Source organism: Epinephelus lanceolatus, chromosome 11, assembly GCF_041903045.1.
Source record: "Epinephelus lanceolatus isolate andai-2023 chromosome 11, ASM4190304v1, whole genome shotgun sequence".
In the NCBI taxonomy this organism is placed as follows: domain Eukaryota; kingdom Metazoa; phylum Chordata; class Actinopteri; order Perciformes; family Serranidae; genus Epinephelus; species Epinephelus lanceolatus.
This window is the reverse complement of record NC_135744.1, coordinates 33,083,868-33,104,582: the sequence shown is the minus strand read 5'-3', so window position 1 is coordinate 33,104,582 and position 20,715 is coordinate 33,083,868. Positions and strand designations below refer to the sequence as shown.

Genomic DNA, 20,715 nt, shown 5'->3' with positions numbered 1-20,715 from the left:
TGACATATTTTTGTTACCAGCACTCATATAATGAAAGGGATATCTAACCAGAAAATGACTTTGGTGGGAGTTAAAGTCACATTTGAGAATATTACTTCTGCAAAACCATTTAGTGATGTGAGTTATTCCCATAATGAACCCGCACCCACCTCCTCACATCTCCCTCATCTGAGGTTGAGGAATTATGATGACAATGATAACAATGCATATCAGTTAATGATAAGAATAATGACTGAGGTGCATTAATGTAAAACAGAGGGAAGGAAAAAAGCAATAAATACACTTATAACAAAAATAAATCGGTGAATAAAATAAAATAAATATAGGATAAATAAAAAATAAAATTATGAGAGCGGTAAGTGTACATGTATGGGTCATTGTAGTGCGCTGTTGGCAGATTTTCAGCTGTTATATTTAATACCCATCTCAGCAAGGTAGTCCTCCTGGGGAAAGAGAAGTCAGGCTCTTGACCTAATTGAGCAGGGGCTGCCAGATACTGTAAAATCTGTCTGTTAAACCCTTGTGGGAAATTTGATCTTTTCCAACTGCAAAAAAACACAATAAAACTACAGCAGGGAAATGTTTTAATGTTGCTGCAAATCAAATTTAACATTCAAGACATACTGTATGATCAGACAAGTTAAATCTGTACCATGCAGGCCACTAAGGGTCCTAGGCACATTGGAGAAAACGCACTCGGCTGTGTGACAAATCCTTAAGTTTTACGAGGAGCGTTTGAACGCACCACCAGTTCACAGCCTCTGTGTTGGGAGTTGCTTCCAGGAGCTGAGAGTTGGCCGTGAAGTAAACTGACCCAGAGTGTGTTGTGTGATTAAACGGATGGACTGCAGTGATCTGAGGCGAGCTTCACCTCTTCTTTCACAAATCTCGACGATATTGGATCATAATAAGAAAAATAGTGCGTAGTGTGTTGGACGGAAGAAAATGTTCTACTTACGTTACTGTCCTTAACTTCACCACAGCCAGTTTACAGTTTTGTGCGCACCGGTGTTCATAAAAGGTTTCTATAATTCTACTGAGGGGTTTCTCCCTGCAGAGCTGCAGCCATGCAGCAGGAGCTCCTGTTCAAAGTCCTGGTCATCGGGGACCTGGGAGTCGGGAAAACGTCCATCATCAAGCGGTACGTGCACCAGATCTTCTCCCAGCACTACCGAGCCACCATCGGGGTGGACTTCGCCCTGAAGGTGCTCCAGTGGGACGATGACACTGTGATCCGGCTGCAGCTGTGGGACATAGCAGGTCTGTCAAACTTTAACCAGCACATCCTGGTTTACGAGCTCACTGTTTGCATCAGGTGATTGTTAAAACTGTAAAGCTCTGCGGGATTTATTCTCTGTGGCTTGGGATTTTTGGGGACAGAAAGCTTTTGTTTCTCCCTCACCAGCTGTGGAAACTTTAAAGCTACTACAGGATAAGTGTTTGAAACATTAAAACATGTATAAAATGGTAGTTGGATTGTACTGCAGAACAATTTCTGAGTCCTTAAGTCTTATTTTCTGCCAGTGCAGTAAGATCAAACTAACTGGTTTCCAATACAATCAGCTCCTGTCAACAGTGTCTTGAAACATGACAGACTGCTGCACAAAAACAACACTTTTTAAACTTGTTTTCACTTTATGATTCAGTGACAAACAAACATAACTTTACAAGATGTAGATATTTTTCAGTGGCTGAATGTGAACTCGCGGTGAGAATGGACGCCTGGGTCCCTCCCTGTCATTTGAAGCCTGGTCGAGGAATGTAGATCTTGTGCCTGGCTGTGACTCAAGTGATCCCATGCTTATAATATCAGTCACATGATGGCAGCTACTGTAGAATAAACACATACACACACGCTGTATTCGTCACTAATACACCGTGCTGTGAGTTGATCTAATTTAACAGACTTGAAAGGCATCTTTACACAAATATGTGTGTGTCTGATGGCTGTCCTGTGCCGTGCGTCCCAGGACAGGAGCGTTATGGGAACATGACTCGTGTCTACTACCGGGAGGCGGTGGGAGCTCTGGTGGTGTTTGACGTGACGAGGGCCTCCACGTTTGACGCAGTGCTGAAGTGGAAGGATGATCTGGACTCCAAGGTCAGCACAAACTTTCTCTCCTGTCATTCTGTCTCTTGGAAGAGGTGTAATAATTCACACTACACCTGCACATGGCCGGTCACAAGCACACACAACGATAGGATCTCACTTCCTCCTCCATATGCAAATAAACAAGTAATCCTACATCATTTCGATTTGCAAAGACCGAATGCGTTGTTGTTAATCAGCTCCAATTTTGTAGTTTGCCACAGACTGTGGGAGACTATGGATGGTTTCGAGGAGAGATGGGTGTTCTCCAGTGCAGGGAAGCAATAGATTGCTCTCTCATCCCCATCACTGTCCCCTCCAAGAATGCAAAGGATTAGCCTACTTCAGCTGCAAAGGAAGTCATTCCATCATCTTACAGGGTGTTGTGGGTCTCTACAGACACTACACAGAGGACATAAGTTAAATATGTAGTAATTTAATGCGGCTCAGGACACATTAGTGTGCACACTGCTGAAAGAGTGTGGCCTTAGGTGGTTCAAACCACCTCCAAATGTGGTCTGAGCAACGCAGTGACAAAGCACTGGGTGCATTCACATCTGTATTTTAAGCTGTCCACCTGAGATGCATGTTGATACCAGAGCCCATGTGTGCCAACAGCTCCAAAGACCAGGGCTCAATAAAAGTAGGTTGTTTGAAAAATTGCAGCTGCAGTGCTCAAAGTTTGTGAAAGGTGACACCAATAGCCTGCACACAGCAGAGGGAACAGAGAGTGCACTGGGAACTGCTTAAGGTGCCAGTGTGCTTCGACAACAGTGTGAGTCAGATGCATCTGAACCCCCACCCATCCACCACCCTCATCACAGCTTTTCCAACATCAGAAATAGAGGGCAGTGTCTGACAGTTTCTATAAAGTTGTCAATATACTACGTGTCATTCAATCATGTATAACAACAGAAGCGTTTGGTTTAAGCCTGCGATCATACAGAGGGGCGATAATTACTCAAATAAGGAAAATGGCCCCCACTCGAATCTAAAGAAATAACTTCTAAAACACCTGAGAGAGAAGTTCAAACCTTACTTACTTTCTCACCATCACATACCTGGCCAATCGCTGCGTGTGTGGGCATGCGTGTTGTATTGTCGGTTTTGGTATATTACAGAAATTATGATTTATGATGTTTTTCTTCTAGTTAAACATCAAATAGCCAAAAGAGTAAATTATATGATATTAAAGTTTGTACAACCATCATCTAACTCTTCTCTCCTCTCTCCTCAGGTGACCCTGAACCACGGGAGGCCAGTTCCAGCTGTACTCTTGGCAAATAAGGCGGACCAGCTGTCTTCCCAGTCGCCTAAACTCGACTCCTTCTGCAGGGAGAATGGCTTCGTTGGCTGGTTCGAGACCTCTGCAAAGGTACAAGAGGCTGAAGTCAAATCAGTGGAAAAGACATTAAGAGTTAGACTGAGGTGGTGGTTTCCACAAATCTTTTAATATACTGGCGATTTCTATGCAAATATAAAAGGCTGGAGGGCTTTTGTGATTGAGCTGTAAAGCTGCTTGACTTGAGGCAAAGACTAAAAGACTTAATTCAGGGCTAAATAACAGTCATCAGCACTATACATAATTTACACAGTCAGATTAACGACACATTTAACTGGCTAAAATAACAGCAATGCTATTACAATAGATGCTCACTGTAAAAATAAATGATTCTGAAAATTACTGTCTGGCGTTTCAGCACAAACACTGAAAGTCAGAAAGCATTTTCTGAAGAGACAAATGGAGGAATGTCTGCAGTCTGGTGTGAACTGGCTGTCTAGAGCCTGTCTAATGAGTTACACACCAGAGTGGGAGTCAGAGACAGTAGTGTAGTTAAAGGACACAAAGGCGCAGCAGACAGGACAAAAACAATAATGTTTCAGACATTGTGTGACATCCTGACTTCTCATTAGTTTAGTCTGCGATGTCAGAATGAAAAGGGGGATAGTCAATTAAGTCAGAATCAGACTGTCTGATTTGCTGTATTTACCATTCGGACTGTGATACAGGCTGCTGTAGACATTTGCGGACAGATATGGCCGTTGATGAAAGAAGAAATGGCACAATCGTCCTATTAGAGAATAATAAATAAAAAACACCCACATCACATTTTGGGTTTTGGTGCTAGAGCCTGAGTTGGTCTGATATGACCATTATCCCATGGTGGCTAATGTTAACTAGCTAACATATTGTTGTGTAACTGACATTGTCAAGTCAGTTTGCTGACTTAATGATTCTTGACTTGATCTTCTGTTTTGTTTTGTTTCAGCATGACAGATAAATACTTTAGGACTTTCCCATTGGCAGTTTAGGCCACACCGAGTCAAACCATTCGGTGTTGATTTACGTTTCCGATCGCAATTTAACACAGAAAGTTGTGTCAAATCACGCCCAAGATAGACCATAACCGACTTCGGCTCAAAACGTGCCAGACCACTTTTAAGCAGGATGCAGTGACATCAGATGGGCTTCGTCATCATCCAGGAACAATTCAGCATGAAGTTGAAATATCCTCTGGTGCCAGACATAGCAGATACTTTACCAGTTTCAACTGCATCTCAAAAAAGCAAACAGAAAAGAGAAGGGCATGCGCTCACACAGTTCAAAGTAAACAGCACTAAAGAGAACAATGCATTTAAAATCATTGAGTCAAGCCAAGTGTGACATCAGTTAAGTGGGCAGCTCTGTTTTATGGAGATGGAAATCCCTGCTGCTCTGGGCTGATGCACTCAGTCGAACTGAGTTAAGCCAAGTCAGCACATGTGTAGAAATGGGCTAAAAGAGTCCACAGCCATGCAAGTGTGCTCTGTGACACTGTATGCGGTTGGTTTGAGCAAAACTTGAGCAAGCTAACAAGTGCAAAATAACAATGCTAACATGTTTATGAGGTATAACATTTACCATATTCATTATCTTAGTTTAGCCCACTAGCATGCTAACATTTGCTAATTAGCACTAAACTCAAACTACAGTTGACGCTCATTGCTAAATCATCATGCTGAATAATTGAAATTTTGACCCAATGATGATGCTAGATGAAAAGTCAGAGGATCTACAGAGTAATTAAAATTCGTCCTTAAGAAACCTTGAATATCTAAAGCTAATTTCAAAGCAATCCAACTTATACTGTCGGTGTCAAATATTTTAGTCTAAACCACAAATTTGAACCTCAAGGTGGCGCTACATGAAAAATCAGAGGATCTACAAAGTCATTCAAGTTCATCTTCTGGGGACCACAGATGTCTGTAGAAAATTTCATCGCAATCCATCCAGTGGCTCTTGAGATTCAGTCTGGACCAAAGTGGTGGACTGACAGGCCCACATCCATAGAGCCATGCCACTATGGCTGTGTGTGGAGTGACTATGGGGTACATGATTTCTTCACTGTTGTCTTGTCTTATTCCCTCTCTCAGGAGAACGCAAACATTGACGAGGCGACGCGCTGCTTGGTTGGGCACATCCTGAACAACGAGGAGAGCCCGCTGGTGGAGCGAGACCCCAGCTCCCTCGTCCTGTCTGGATACACCAGCACCACCAAGGATCATTTCAACTGCTCGTCGTGTGTGAAATGGTGACTTCTGACCAATCACAGGCAACCAGGAAGTAAACAGCTGTGAGGCCATGACCACGGAGAGAAGTTTGGCTCAGGGACTGCTTGTAAAAAAAAAACTGCCTTAGCCCATGTGATTAATGAAGGAAAATGTAAAACAGGTGAAGCTTTGTACCGATGTCGATGGGCTGTGTTCACACTGCAGGCCAACGTGATATCAGGAGCATAAAAGATTAGGTATTGATTTTTTTGTTGTTATTGTTGTTCCTGCAGATTCTTAAAAAGGTTTGGTTTTTAATATTAAGGTAAATGTTTTTTTGTAATTTAGTTCTAGGCTATGATTCATGCTTCACAACCACAAAAAACTCCAGTTTTGTTTATTTCATCCTTTTACCCACAGGAACTGCACTATTATTTTTGCTTTTGGAGGTATTAAAAGAGTCTTTTAAGTAATTATATTTATACACGAAAACTGCAAGATTTGCTCATTCTACGATGTAACCCATATCTAGTATCAGTATAAACCTACAGTGCCTGATGTGTCCACTTTTTGTACTTCTGCGTCTTTTGCTTGCATTACACGTATTTGACATTGTGCCTCTGACATGTAGCTGAACTGACAGCTCCTTAAACTTTCATCTGCAGTGTGAACACAGACAGACAAAAAAAAATGGAGCCTTTCCCTCAGTCCACCATCATCCAGTATATGGAAACAGTCAAAACTGCAAATGCTGAAAATGTCCCATATTTCACACATATTGTGGACCTAATATATGAGTGCTGACAGTACCACAAAGACCTGAGATGCATTTTTACTGGAGTGAATTTGAACCAAAAACTAAAACCTGTGGTTACAAATGAGACAGAACCTACATCCACTCAGTCCTCACACTTAAGTGTGACTGAGGTATAGGAAATGATTTCTGCAGATTCAGGTTTCTGTCATTTACCAGCTCAAACTGTGGACTTAAGCTCAGATTTACATATATCTAATATGTTCAAAGTCCTCTCCAGGCATGTTTTAAAATGTTTAACATACTCTGTTATGATTAATATTTTGGGATTCCCACATAAAAAGTAAAAAATTAAGGATTCTAGCTACCCATACTATATAGTATACCAGTAAAAGATTTAGTACGTCACAGTACATAGTATGTCAAATGTAGTATGCCAAAAATACCAGGATGTTCTACTACATCCGGTCCGACTTTTCAGTATGCAAGTCAGCATGCTTTTCTGGCTATTCTGACCCCTAATCCGATGTGATAGGTCACATTGACTGAGCCACAAAGAGATGACAGCTGATTGACAGCTGTCAGAAATCACAATAACGGATGAGAGTGCATCATGTAACTGATGACCAGTCGAATAGTAATAATAGGAATATTGACTGTTTAAGTGAACAAAATAATCATAAATATTATAAACAACAATGAAAATAACAATGACAGAGGACTGCAGTTGCAATTTCGCCGTCTACTATCTACAACCTCCGCAGTTATGAATTTAGTTCAGGGCGAATGGTTATGAGAAAGTAGCATGTCCCGATTGTGTGCATACTGCATGCAACAGTACATACCTTTTATGGGCAGCTGCAGTACCTACTAAAAGTTAAAAGTATGCACAGCGGAACACACCCATCGTCTGGCCCCATGCCCCGCCCACCACCTGCTTTCACTCTTTGCCTTCTCCAGTACTGACACAGCGCTTAAACAAAGTGTGGAGATCTGGCTATGCATGACTGAGCATGAAAACTAATTCTTGACCTTCTAAGGAGCAGTGTGAAGAATTCAGTGGCATCTAGTTGTTAGGATTGCAGATGGCAACCAGCTGAAACTTCTCCCACGTGCCAAGCGTGAACTCCCAGTAAGAATTTCTTCAGTGTTCATTGGTTAGGAGGTTTTTACAGTGAGCCTGATTATCTGCAGAGGTCTCTTCCTCTTAACAACAAACAGACGAGGTGATTACAACCAGTAAAAATACTAAATAAAGCATTGTCACATTACAAATCAGTCTTTCTTTGATGCTGTTCGACACATTGTGGAAGGACTGCTAACTGCGGTGGCTAATGCAAAAAATGTGAATGGTCCTATCTAGAGCCAGTGTTTGGTTTGTCCGTTCTGGGCTACTGTAGAAACATGGCAATGTAACATGGTGATCTCCATAGAGGAGGACCCACTCCCTATGTAGATATAAACAGCTTATTCTAAGGCAATGAAAACACAAAAAAACATAGTTATTATATTCCTTTTCTGCCAATACAGCCCCCTAAATCCTACACATTGGACTTTTAAGACAGTAGTTTGACATAAAAAAAAAATCTGTTGAATGCCACAGCCATATTCCTGTCGTAATCTGAATCCCTTTATGTCACATGAACACAGAGGATGCATCCTGTGTATTCATAACTGACCTGCTAATGCATAAAGATGTTTTCTTTGGTACTGGATGATGAACTGATGGGCTGGAAAATCTGCCCTTGCATGCAACTGAGAAAAACTCAGAAGGACCCTTTGCAGTCAGAAATGAACATAAATGCTGTGGAGATAATGGAGGAGAGTCCGTTTAGCAGACATGTCCATTAAATGGACTATTCAAGTGGTTGATAAAACCTAAAGGCTATTAGCGGATTGAGAATTTCTTTAATTAGTAATAGCAGTGGTACACTGTGAACCACTTTACAACATCTGTGGCTCTTCCAGGACTACTCTTATCTGTCTTTATGATTTGCTGTAACCTTTCGTATTTAAGATCTAATTTCCATTTCATTTTGTATATGTGTGGTTTCAGTCTGTGATAGTTTACATGTCATCCTCAAAAAGTAGATAACTCAGTCTGGATATAAATAACTTTGATAGCAAGCCTGACTCGCTGTCAAACTATCGGCTTTATTGTTGGTATGAGGCGTTTTCTTCAACCCTAAAATCGATTTCTCGCCAGTCAAACACTTGGCATGTTCTGCTCTTTCCAGCGCAGCGACCACTGAACAGCCGCTTTTGTTGAGTCTGCCTCGAGTGTTATTTGAAATTCCATGTTTTCAAATTAGGCATCGGCTTTATATTTTACTTTACTCCCTTTGATGTGTAACAGCCTGTTCTTATTAAGCATCCCATATGGTCCAGACTGTATGTAATAAAATATGTATTTGTAGTACCCTATACTGCGCAGTATGTTCTCAGCATTGTTCATCCAGGATCTTTGCATGTGTCGTGTCCTCTGAGCTCAATCATGTCAAAATTTGGAAATCAGCCTTGACATTGACTTAAGTCACAAGAGAGAAAATGGGGCTGAAACAATTAACTGATGAGTTAATTATAAAAATAGCTGTCGAAGAACAAAGTCATTTCTTTTCTCAGCAGAAATTCCTCAGCTCAAGCTTCTCACTTGTAAGGATTTCCTGCTTTTCTTCAGTTTTACGTTATTATAAACTGAATATCTTTGGGTTTTGGATAGCTGCAGTTTGTGCCTCCCATGTATTAGCGTACACTCCAGTCACAGAGGTAACCGTCAGTTTCTCTAAAAGATAATTAAACTGCCTAGAAGAGCCTTTGAGGATTCTGAAAATACCGCCAGAACAGCGTTAAGTGTCAGAGTCACCCAGAGGGTTTCATCTAGTTAATTATCTCTTAGAGATACCGACGGTTACTCTGTGACCAAAATGTATGCTAATACATGAGAGGCACAGACTGGGGCTTGAACTGTTGATCAGGTGATGAAGACATCTCAAGATGTCACCTTGAGGCAATGGGAATTTAACTTCTTTTTTTTTTAAAAACATTTCATAGACCAAAACATAAATAGACCAAACTAAATAATCAGCAGACGAGAACAGGGGTAACGAGAACAGTTGCACTACTAGAGAGCATTATCTCCTATTGTGATCTAGAGCAGCAATGAATATTCAAATATTTATCGACTATAAAATTAATCACCAACTAATTTCTCTGATTCCATCTTCTTAAATGTGAATATTTTCTGGTTTCTTCCCTCCTCTGTGAGAGTAAACTGAATATCTTTGTTTTTTTGGACAAAACAAGACACTTGAGGACATCATCTTGGGCTTTGGGAAACACTGATAGACATTTTTCACCATTTTCTGGCATTTTATAGACCAAACAACTAATCAATTCATTGAGAAAATAATCCTTTGTTGCAGCCCTGATGTAAGCCATACTAAAAAAGCAACTTTCCTCAAGAGATGTGCACATTTGTCTTAAAATTTTGAGCCACAGCCATCGCAAAAGTTCCTGTGTGAAAATGTTTTGAGTTTGAAAAAATATTTCAATGTGGTTTCCAAATGATATTTCCATGCATGTTTCCTAGAAGCTGTCTCTTTAACTTTTATAAATATTACCTGTTATAAAAATAAAAATAAAAATAAAATGTGTGGTTCCTATAGATATTTCTTCTTCTTCTGTCCTCTGCTTGGTCTTTAAAATAAAGCAGGAATCATCACTGCATGCTACCAGATGGCCTATTTACTCATCCATGAAATGTCATTTAGACGCATACTGGGAATGTTGTTGGAACTAAATGAATCAAACTGGAACAGTGCAGTAAAATTATTTTGAGGCTACAAGAAATGTCACCAAATGGACACTTCACAGGAAAATGATAGGCTATACTGTATGTTTGCTGGGATTTTGTCATGGTACCATAGTAAAACACCATAAACTAGCACTGTGAACTGTGAGGTCATCGGCACACTAATATCATATGGGAACGCTACTGCTACTATGCTACTGTCAAGGGCGTGGGTTTCATTTTAACGTTGGGGGACACACATATGAAACAGGAAGTTTGGGGGTTCTCTGCCAGAAAATTAAGAGAAGCTCCTCTCACACATTTATTGCAATTCTGAAATTATCTAAACATTATCCGGAGGAGCTGAATGTGAGAACGCAAATGACCGAATCAGTTGGCTCGGACATTAAACGGACTTCACCCTGCCAGTTCCCTGATACAAAGTCCGTGTCATGTCCGATTGAGGCCATGTGTGAATAGAGCAGGTAATTGTCGGGAGAAATCACCATGAGCAAATGGCATGTGGATGACGTTTCTATCGTGCAGCTCATGGATAACTGGAAACAAACAAACATCCGCGAGTGAAGGAGAAGGGTCAAGTACACAAAGACGGCAATGAAAATGTCTAACTGGAGAGATGACGAGATTTGAGACTTCTGTAGGTAAGGGCTGAAAACAAAACTGTCAGACAAATTCAAGGAATGGCAAGAGGCTCTTTGTTTATGACCAAATTACGAACCAGCTACGTGACTGGGGTGTCATCTGCGTCATGTCCTGCCTTGCCTCTAGTACGCTCTACCCAGGTGCCACCCCTCACCTAAACCAAATGGGAGTATTTATAGGTGAGAACGCTTCTGACACAGACAATCTCCTGCTGTGTGCTACTTGTGTGAAAATAAAGTTCAGACAATGACCGGACCTGATTCTCTGGAGCTCATATGTGAAATCGGCTAGTGTCAAACACTTAATTTCTTGCATTCTGGTTAATTTTTACGCACAGATTTGTCAATTTGTGGCTTTTCTGCAACACTTTAATGTGTAGGATGTCTTTAATTTTGCCAAAATAAAAGTCCTTTGCTACTTTCATGTTTTAAAGGGGGGAACAAATGCACGTGTTAAATGATGAGGGGGGACATGCCCCCTGTGGTCCCCCTGGTATCTACACCTATGGCTGCTGTAATGCCATGACAATCACTAGGCTATAAAATAGACTACATGAGGATCACACCACACACATTTTCAGTCTTAAGACAACAGGAATCACACTGCAGCATCACACAAACGACACATCTTGTGTTGATGTTATCATGGATTTCCCCCCCTATGTGTCTCCATTTCATTGGACAGCAGGTAATCTGGGAGAGTTTGCACATCACACTCTTGAGCCCTCCACATGCACCGAGGTGATGAACCAGCTGATGCCTCCCTTTGCCTTAAAAAACCGGGGGCAGCCTTCTGCTTTAAGATGCCCTCCCCAGACCCGCACAAGTAGCCCAATCGCCCTCCTTTCCCAGTCACCTGATTCATGTACTGCCATTTTACACACAAGTTTGACTGGGGGGGGGAGGAAAGAAAAATCGGAATTGGCCTATCGGCAACCTCAACACACAGAGATATACACCCTTTTGTAAGAAGATTAAAAAGACTGGGGGGGGATATATAAAAATAAATAATCAAAGCGGCTGAGGTTAGATGCAGCCAGCGCGGGGTGCTGTGTGGATCAGAGAGGTGTTTGCGGTCGGATCTGCGCGTAGCTTCAGAGGAGACACCGGACGAGGAAGAGGAGGAAAAAGGGAAAGGACAATGGTGTTTTATATCGGCTTTGAAAAATGAGTCTTCAGTCATAGGGGATGCCGCATAGATCTGATCATAATCAGCGGTAGTGTTTTCGATTATCTTTATTTCGGATTCAGCCCTCGTACAGGCTCATCCCGCCGGCATCTCAGGGATACATCACAGCTTACTGTACTCTGTCTTATTTTATTATAGGAGCCTACTTTTGATGCAGGCCGCTCTTAATTATACAGATTTTTACATGTGTTATTTCTGCAGCTGGGTCATGCTGATGCCTTCGACTGAATATTAAATGGTTCCCTGGATGTGATCGTCTTATGTTGTATTTGGCCGCCGCATGAATTCTCCCACCGGATCCTCGTCGGTGTACGCTGCTGCTGCTGTCCTCCTCCTCCTCCTCCTCCTGCTCAGACGGCCGATTCTCGCAGAGGGCACTACCCTCCTCCCTGCCTCTAAAGACATTTTGATCGTCCTCCCCGGTTCCCCCCACCCGGACTCCTCGACCATCACTCCGCCTGCCTCCTCTTCCACCACCGCCACCTCCACCACCGCCACCTCCTCCTCAGTAACATGTCGGGACAGTCTTTGACGGACCGGATCGCCGCCGCGCAGCACAGCATGACCGGGTCTGCCATCAGCAAAGCCGTCTGCAAGGCCACGACGCATGAAGTCAGCGGACCCAAGAAGAAGCACCTTGACTGTAGGTTAAGCATGCCATCACTGCTTACTGTAGAGATAGCCTGCATGCATCTTTCCTCACAAAGGATAGCCTGTATAAACAGCATCTGTTACACCCCCCCCCCCCCCCCCCCCACCCCCTTCTCTCTCATCCGGCCCGGTTATGTTTGCAGCCTCTTTAATTAGACACCATTACATTCCCTTAGATTTAAATGGGATTTACGCAGCAAGCAACAATGCATCTGGCTATTAATGTGAGCAGTAAATTTGGGATGCAAGGCGAGGGAGGGGGTGGGTGGGGGGGCAAACAGCCAGGTACAATCTGTGCATGTCATTCAGGGGAAATAGGCCACTCTGGTATGGGCTAATCATTTTGCAACCAGCCGCTTTTACAGTGTAGGCCTATCCATTATTAACGCCACTATCAGCGGCAGCACCACATCTTCTGGAGACACTTCAGCACCAAATGTGCGTTGTGTCTCCAGCAACACCAACATTTTCCCTTCATTTCCACATTCTCACTTTCAAGTTCACTGTCATGTCCTCTGGTGCATTATTGTCATTAATGGATGTGTTGCTGCTGTCAGTGCTGAGGTGCCGGAGGAGCAGAGTGTGTGTGTACTGTACAGCCCTGGCTGGTGGGTGTTAGGATGAGGCGTTTAAGCAGACAGACTCTTTATCTCCACATTCTGCTAATGAGCTGTGTGTGCAAACTGCAGCAATTATATACACATGGAGGCCAAGGGAGGATTCCTCACATGTAGATTGTACCAGTGATTATTAGGTTAGGTGGCTTTTCTGCCTCGCTATAATTACTTGACGTGATCGATGGGGAGCATGGGTAATCAATGGTGCTGCCAGTCAGACTCACAGTCAGCTACAACAGACAGACAGACAGACACAGACGGGGGCGAATAGCAAGATGGCTAATCAAGAGGAAATCAGTCTGAGAGAAACAACGAGGCAGGTAGCCAAACAGCCTGAGAGTCAGTCATCCAGCCACACACCCGGCCAGTCAGCCGGCAAGTTTGGCAGTGGATTAATCAGTCATGTCCACAGCAGAGGTGACACTGGGAATTCTGGGCTCCCTCACAAGATGTGCCACCGAGCGCCTCAACACAATACATCTAAATTAGGGTTGTATCGCTTTGCCCTACTAAAAAGGCCATTAAAGCAGAAAAACACCCAGTGGGGGTGTCTGAGAAGGTTCACAAACCCACTCAGGACAAAAAAGCTCTTTTGTGACTCTTGACATCCAGTAATTACTGCTGCTTTGATGTCATACAAATCTTATCTTGATGCTGACCATCACTTATTTACGTTTTTCAGTGGTTTTACTGCTGTAACCATTTGCGAGGGTTTATATTTTGGCTGGTAAAGATAGAGGATTTATCACAGGTACATTAGCCAACACTGACTGTGATTACGTTTTTAATTTCACAAGATAATCAAGCAGGCTAATGAGTCCAAATGAAGTTTAATTATAAAGGAAATACTCAGTTAAAGGGCATCAAGTGATTGGCACCATTAGTGGTTTATTATTGTGCTTCCCAGAACCACAGTTTTATAAGAACACAGTGCCCCTGCAGTTATTAAATGGTAGAAGGTCATCCACCTTCAGCACCCGCCATGAGTGGGAGTCTCTCAGAAACTAGTAAATGTCACTTAACTCAAGGGTGAGAGCAGATATTCCCAAAATAGATCTGGAGCATTTACATGACCAATTTTCATTCGTCAAATGGATTATAAAAAACAAAGTTTGTACCGCCGCTCTCAAGGACAATGAAGTTTCCCTCAGAAAGGGAGGGTTCATTGCAGTTGAGGTGGTTACATGAGGCAGTTTTTTTGTTCTGATACGGTCCTTATTCTGATCATTAGCGGAATAAAAAGCTCCATGCCAAAGCAGAAACTGAAGGCCTGGCTCAATTCACCCCCCTGGAAGCTTGAATTGAATTTTTAGCTGAATGAATGTTTTGTACTTGAGCCATTCAGATGCAGCTGTTCTAATAGACACAGCTAGCTTTCACAATAAAACACTTTCTATTTCCTGCTCGAGGGGCCCCTCTTCTCCATCCAGGACATGATATAACATACAACTCTGGCATTTTACTGAGTGCACACGCTGCACTTTGAAGGTGAAGGGATAGATGCAGGAAGGGTGTGTGTGTTTGTGATCGGGAGGTCAGTGGATCTACAGTAATCCCTCGACTGGCTGAGAGGACTGTGGCAGGGAAGTGTATAAAGAATGCAGAGATAAGGCCATGAACTCAACCGCTCTAAAAGGAGCTTCTGATGAGTCAGCTGTATGAGACTGTGGGTCGATCTCAGGTCTGAGAGTTCAGGTGCGTGTGTGACCCACACTGTTCTTGTGCAATTCACCCCGACCACCACTGGAGTCTCTTCTTATTCAGCCTGCCTGGTCAAACACGGTCATTAAAAGTGGCACTTGGTCTGTTTTGAAGTAACGGAGGGGTGCAGCCCTCAGCAGGAATGACACTGTGGGTCACAGAATAAGCTTAAAGGAACAACATATAACCAAACAGAGGCTGCTGGTAGGGCTGGACAATATATAGATACTGTATTGATATCATGATATGAGACTAGAAATCATATTGGATATAGTACAGGCCAGTTGGCAGAAGAACATGTTGGCATTGTACGTTTCTGCAAACCACAAATATGTTACATTTGTACGTTTTATACATATCATCTTCAGCGACCTGTTGCCGTTGTTGTCCACCGGGCACTGTGCCACAAAATGTGTTTGTTTTTTTTACTGAGACATTTTCTGCCAGGACAGTGCCACGAAAAGCGGTTTCTGCTTCCCCCCCCAAGACATTGCTTCTTTTCCTGCCGTGGTAATGCCATGAAAAGCTTTTGTGTTTCAACGAGACATGGTGGTTGTTATTTACCAAGACACTGACAGCTTCTCCAGCAGTGATTGTGCTGCCAAAATGTTTTCTAAGCCCAAACATGATCTTTCCCCAACCATGCCCAATTGGTTTTCGTGCTTAAATATAACCACACATTAACCGCAGCGCTGTTGAAATGTAAAGAAATGTAAAGTTTAATGTGGTCGCTTCATAATGTACAAATGTAACATAACCGTGGTTTACAGAAACATACAATGCCGACAAATTTTCTGGCGACTGGGTTGTATTATGGTATCGTAAGTGTTGTCTTTGCCTGCTTTTAAAGGCTGCATTACAGTAAAGTGGTGTCATTTTCTCACTAGTTCTGTTCTATTATTTGCTTTTACCCACTTAGTCATTATATCCATATTACCAATGATTACTTTTGAAAAAGCTCATTGTGTAATTATTTTGTGAAAGCACCCATAGTCAGTCCTTCAACATCCATATTAAGGTATTTTAATTTTAATGTAACTTACTGTAATTTCCACTGGAGCTAATTTACTTAGGCAACGTTTTTCTGTTTGGATCGAAAAGAAAGAACCTAGGCAGTGATTCCGGATCAGTTTATCTAATCTGAGAGGTTTGATAAATACAGAGGACATTTCAATTACCTTTAAAATATACTCAACTTGTTATCCATCAATCCGTGCCAGGCACAGTGAAAAGAAAAGATAAACTGCTGTGCCATTTCTCCAAATGCAATGCTGGCCATTGAAGCCATTCATTCAGGTCTTATTGTCATTTTTTCTCTTATAGTGTCATGACCTTGACAGACTGGTTGGTGACATAAACGGCCAGTGTTGATTATTTACTGCCCCACAGCAAATGATGAGCATGACAGACAGAGTAATGGGTTTTCACTTTCACCAGGCAGTACTCTGCATGGCTGAGATAGCAGAGAGTGGCGATAGAAACCAGATTCATCACACACAGAATAGTAATCAGGCCAAAAATGACCTTCTGACCTGAAAGCACAGTTAGCCATGTTATTCAGGGATTGATTTATTCGGTTGTGTGTCGGGGCTGTGATAGTGACGTGCGGTAGATGTTTGCAAAAGCAACAAAACGTGTTGAGAATGATCACGGGCTTTTGCTCCTCGGTGGTCACATTTTTTTTTGCCTTTTAGCCAAATTAAGTGACATTGAGAGGAAGATGACATGACGACAGACGAAGGAAACTACAATAGATGCTGTGGCTTTGACTCACAGCCAGTCTGACGCGACACAGCATGAATGGATACCCCCACACAGTTACTCCCACATCTGTGTGTCAGTTATAATGACCCTATCTTGCATTGCAATTTCAGGTCCTGAAATGACTCACTTTATCCAAAGCCAAAGTCGTAAAACATCTTCAGTAAAGATTTTAATACAAGTCCCACCAGTCACAGCAGCCTTGGCTTTATATTTGATCCTAACTCGCATTACTAATGCTGTGAAATGACTCGATGACATCATGTTGTCATCTTGTTCTCTGTATTAATGTGTGTACGCTGTTATTCTAAATCTTATTTCTAATTGTGGTATTGATGTACATTATTTCCTACCTGGACTGCACTTTATCAAACATCCCACTTGGCAGTCAATATTTCATCACCTCCCTCTGGCTATCTACATTGTCACCTGTCGATAATTAAATCCTAGCTGATGTATTATCACCCAAAGGAATACATGCAGCCAAACCCAGCATGGAAGTATTTGACTAAAGAAGCTCTATTACTCAGGTGTGATTATACTCAAGTAGAAGCATGAGTGCTTTGCTGTTACTCTGCGAAAGGTAATGTTTTTAAACGAGCCATGCTAGCAGCTCTGTGAAGCTGTACTTAGCCACAGTGCTGCTCTGAGCTAAATGCTAACATCAGCGTTCAATAAAGGCCTAAGGCTGGAGGCTGGAGTGTTTTTTCACTATTCACTTAATTTATTGTGTCTAATCCAACATACTGCCGCAAAAACAAGAACAAGTCACATAAATACAGTCCAGCTGCAGATTTAAATACTTCCTTATAAGAATGCATATCAGTATCTCCACTGCAATTAACAATATCGCCTGATGATAAGCATTTAAACTCACTTAAGCATAAAATATTGCAGCTGACATGTGAAGCTCACCAATTTGCACACACTATTAGCTTTTAATTAGCTTAAAAATTCAACAATTCTCCATAACTGAAACTAGAAGGGCACACAGAGAGCACATGCAGACCTCCGCCAAGGCCAATGGTCTAGACTTTTATATGGAAATCTGCAAGCACAACTATTATATATGTTTCAACATATTCCCAAAAGTGTTAGAATAAAGCCAAAATATGGTTGAGCCTTTCTGAAGCCTCATCATCTCAGCTGTGCATTTATTATGTACTTATAACCTAGGGCCAATAACACTGTTTTTTTTTCTTGTGAAGCATAAGGATTGAACATTTTTCCTTAATATCTCTGATGGAGTTTGTCACAGACAGTTCACATTTGGATGTGCGTTACAGTATTATTAGTTGGATGATATGTGTGTATTTATGTTTCTGCAGCTGCGCCTTAGTTTGAGAGAAAAGTGTTGTTAATTGTGGCGGTTCTCCATGAAACCAAGTTTGAGCAAGTACATGTGTAAGCTACCACAGAGGATTACTGGTACCCATGAATGTGTATTGTGATATGGAGTCATTGTATTTCTGTAATACATCTGAACTTTACTACCATATACTGTATTTCAAGATGTTTGGCAGTTATTCCACCAAGGTCAAACGCAGTTTATTGTACTGTTAATGAAAGTGAAAAATATTTTGTGTATTTGCCCTGTGATTTGGATCTGCTCCAGAATTGTATTTGTTCCTTGGCCCATGCTACACCCTACCACTAAGTTCCATGAAAGTCAGGCCAGTAGTTTTTCCATAATCCCGCTGACAATCAGACAAACGGGAACAAAAACATAACCTCCTTGGATGAGCGTAAATTAAATTTACCTAACTTAACAATTAACTTTATACTTACAGAAATTATAAATGCCACTGACCTGCATGTTTGTTACAGCCACCATGCAGCAAAAATAGACAAGGTGTGAAACTATGTTCACCTTTTTAGTTTAGCATGTTAGCATGCTAACATTTGAGACTTAAGCCTACCATACACTAGAGGACTTGAAGACATTTTAAAGACTAAAATCTGACACCCTCTTACATCTAAAGACTGTTTGAATCTTAAGTCACACACTAAGATTTTGCAAAGTCTGAGGACCTTGCAGGGTCACTATTTGCAAGACTACAACTAGATTCCTTTTGAGATTATATCCCATCCTGCTCCTGGTGGAACATAGTACACCAAATGTCCCTTTAAGAAATTTGATATATTAACAGTTCCTTACGTATCCGCAAAACACATAACTCTATAAACAAGATAACAGGTATCATGTGTGGACAGTATTCTTGTTAATTCTACATCAGTATAACCCATAAAGATAAACTGTATTTGTGTGCAAACTTTACATTTTGGATTTTCTTGACTCAACTCGCTACCAACCTCCATTGGTTAGCTGTACTATTTTAGCGGGAGGAGGCCGTGGGAATGAGAGGCGAACCGTTAAAAAAAAAAAAAAAAAAGATTTCTCACTAAAATAAGTGTGTTTGTTGGTGGATCAGATATATGCCTTTACTCCACAGTTTAGTTTCTCCTCCTTTTCCATGGTACAAGAGAACCGAGACTTGTTTACGTTCTTACGCCTCCCTGGCATCCCCTTCATGTTTACCGTCCACCTAGTTTGCTGCTTCTTGTTTGGTGCTAAAGAGAGTGGAGCAATTGGTTGTTGGCAATGTTCACATCAGTGAACTCCAGTATTTGTATGAATGAAGACTGAAAACTTTATATAATATTAAACACGTTTGATTTCGTGGGAACGTCAAGACGACCACCTTATGTAACAAATGATTGAGGTCACAACAGGCAGCACCAACTGGAGTAAAACTCAGGATTTTATTCTGACATTGGAAATGTGTCTGCAACAGTGAAATTGTCATTTGGTGTAAGGCATAAGAAGTACAGCTGAGGCTGATGGAAACCAAAAGGACAGGACAAATTAAACTGACGATGGTGCCAGATGAAAAGTTCAGTGAAAAGTTAATTAACTCAAAGGAAAACATGAATGTCCACACCAGATTTCATGGTAATCCCTCCAGTAGTTGTTGAGATATTTCAGTCCGAACCAAAGAAGTGCACTGACATTGCCATCCATAGAGCGACGCAGTTAGCATGACTAAAAAGTGTGTTGCTTGTGCAACTTACTGGTTTGTTTGTTCCCTTTTGACAGGAAACATTAATTAGCTGAAATCAATATGGTCCCATTAATTATTGAGCCAGGAAGGAAATTCGCAAACAAACCATTAACAATGTGTAAAGCATGACTGAACACTACCATTACCATGTACTGTGTTGATATTAATGCCCTGAGATTTAATTAGGAGAAGAGAAACAAAGAAATCCGTAGAATAAAAACAGAAATAACCAGAGATGATTCCAGGATATTTCAGAGGTCTCATCAGATTCATAGTGGTCAGATATGGATCATCTTTTATGACGTTAGCATTGCTATTCATGGATATTTATTCAAAATGTTTCACTTTCAACTTTCAGATTTTGGAGTTACACAGATCTTTATATTTGGCCCTAATACAGGGGACTAAATGTCATGACGCTATTGCAGCAGAGAGTCTGACAGTCATGGCAGGCAAAGTTCGACGAGTCGTTGAAGACTTTAATCAATATTGTTAGTTATTACCAGCTGCCTTGCTGAGGTTTTCACACTCCAAAATAACATAAAATAAAGTTAAGATGAACAGGATTGGAGCATTAGCTGCGGTGAACTGTGGGTGCTTCGGTGCCTTTGACATGCTTCAAACATTTAACCGTGGTATCAACTGGGACTCTTTGGTATCCAGCGTTTCAGTGGGCGCAGAAAACATCACAGAGCTTTGAAATAAACCCTGATAACCTCTGATCCTGTGGAAGAAACAGACCCCGGATTTGCCTCAGAAACCGAACCGTGCTTGAAATTTTCTCACAGTAACTCAGCGGAAAATCTCTCCTCTGTCTGTCTTTGAGTGCAAGTTCACTTCGGCTTACTCCCCCAGCGGTTTCACTCACTGAATCTGCCTTTTTAATTTAGTCCCTTTATTTGCCATCA

General features: G+C 41.6%; 3 protein-coding genes across 5 annotated transcripts in view; 2 read left to right on the top strand and 1 right to left on the bottom strand.

Annotated features, from left to right (window-relative positions):
* Window positions 1-20,715, bottom strand: part of LOC117264298 (ras-related protein Rab-39B-like) — a 32,700-nt gene that overhangs the window by 8,542 nt on the left and 3,443 nt on the right. Inside the window, exon 1 of one of the 2 annotated variants that reach the window (XM_033638168.2) lies at window positions 959-1,098. The exons of the other annotated variant lie outside the window; for it this stretch is intronic. The gene's annotated coding sequence lies outside the window, so the exon portion shown is untranslated. Of the gene's footprint in view, window positions 1-958; window positions 1,099-20,715 lie in introns of those variants that run through there. 2 annotated transcript variants of the gene reach the window in all.
* Window positions 1,068-10,027, top strand: rab38c (RAB38c, member of RAS oncogene family). The gene is made up of 4 exons (XM_033643397.2): window positions 1,068-1,260; window positions 1,971-2,101; window positions 3,327-3,464; window positions 5,504-10,027. Exons 1-4 carry the CDS (start codon window positions 1,068-1,070, stop codon window positions 5,663-5,665), a joined length of 624 nt encoding a protein of 207 aa, XP_033499288.1. The 3' UTR covers window positions 5,666-10,027.
* LOC117267453 (phosphatidylinositol-binding clathrin assembly protein-like) overlaps window positions 11,718-20,715 on the top strand; it is a 37,294-nt gene continuing 28,296 nt past the window's right edge. For both annotated transcript variants that reach the window (XM_033643386.2, XM_033643378.2), the window contains exon 1: window positions 11,718-12,658. In XM_033643386.2, the coding sequence (XP_033499277.1) occupies window positions 12,529-12,658 (130 nt within the window). In that variant the 5' untranslated portion in view covers window positions 11,718-12,528. The remainder of the gene's footprint in view (window positions 12,659-20,715) is intronic.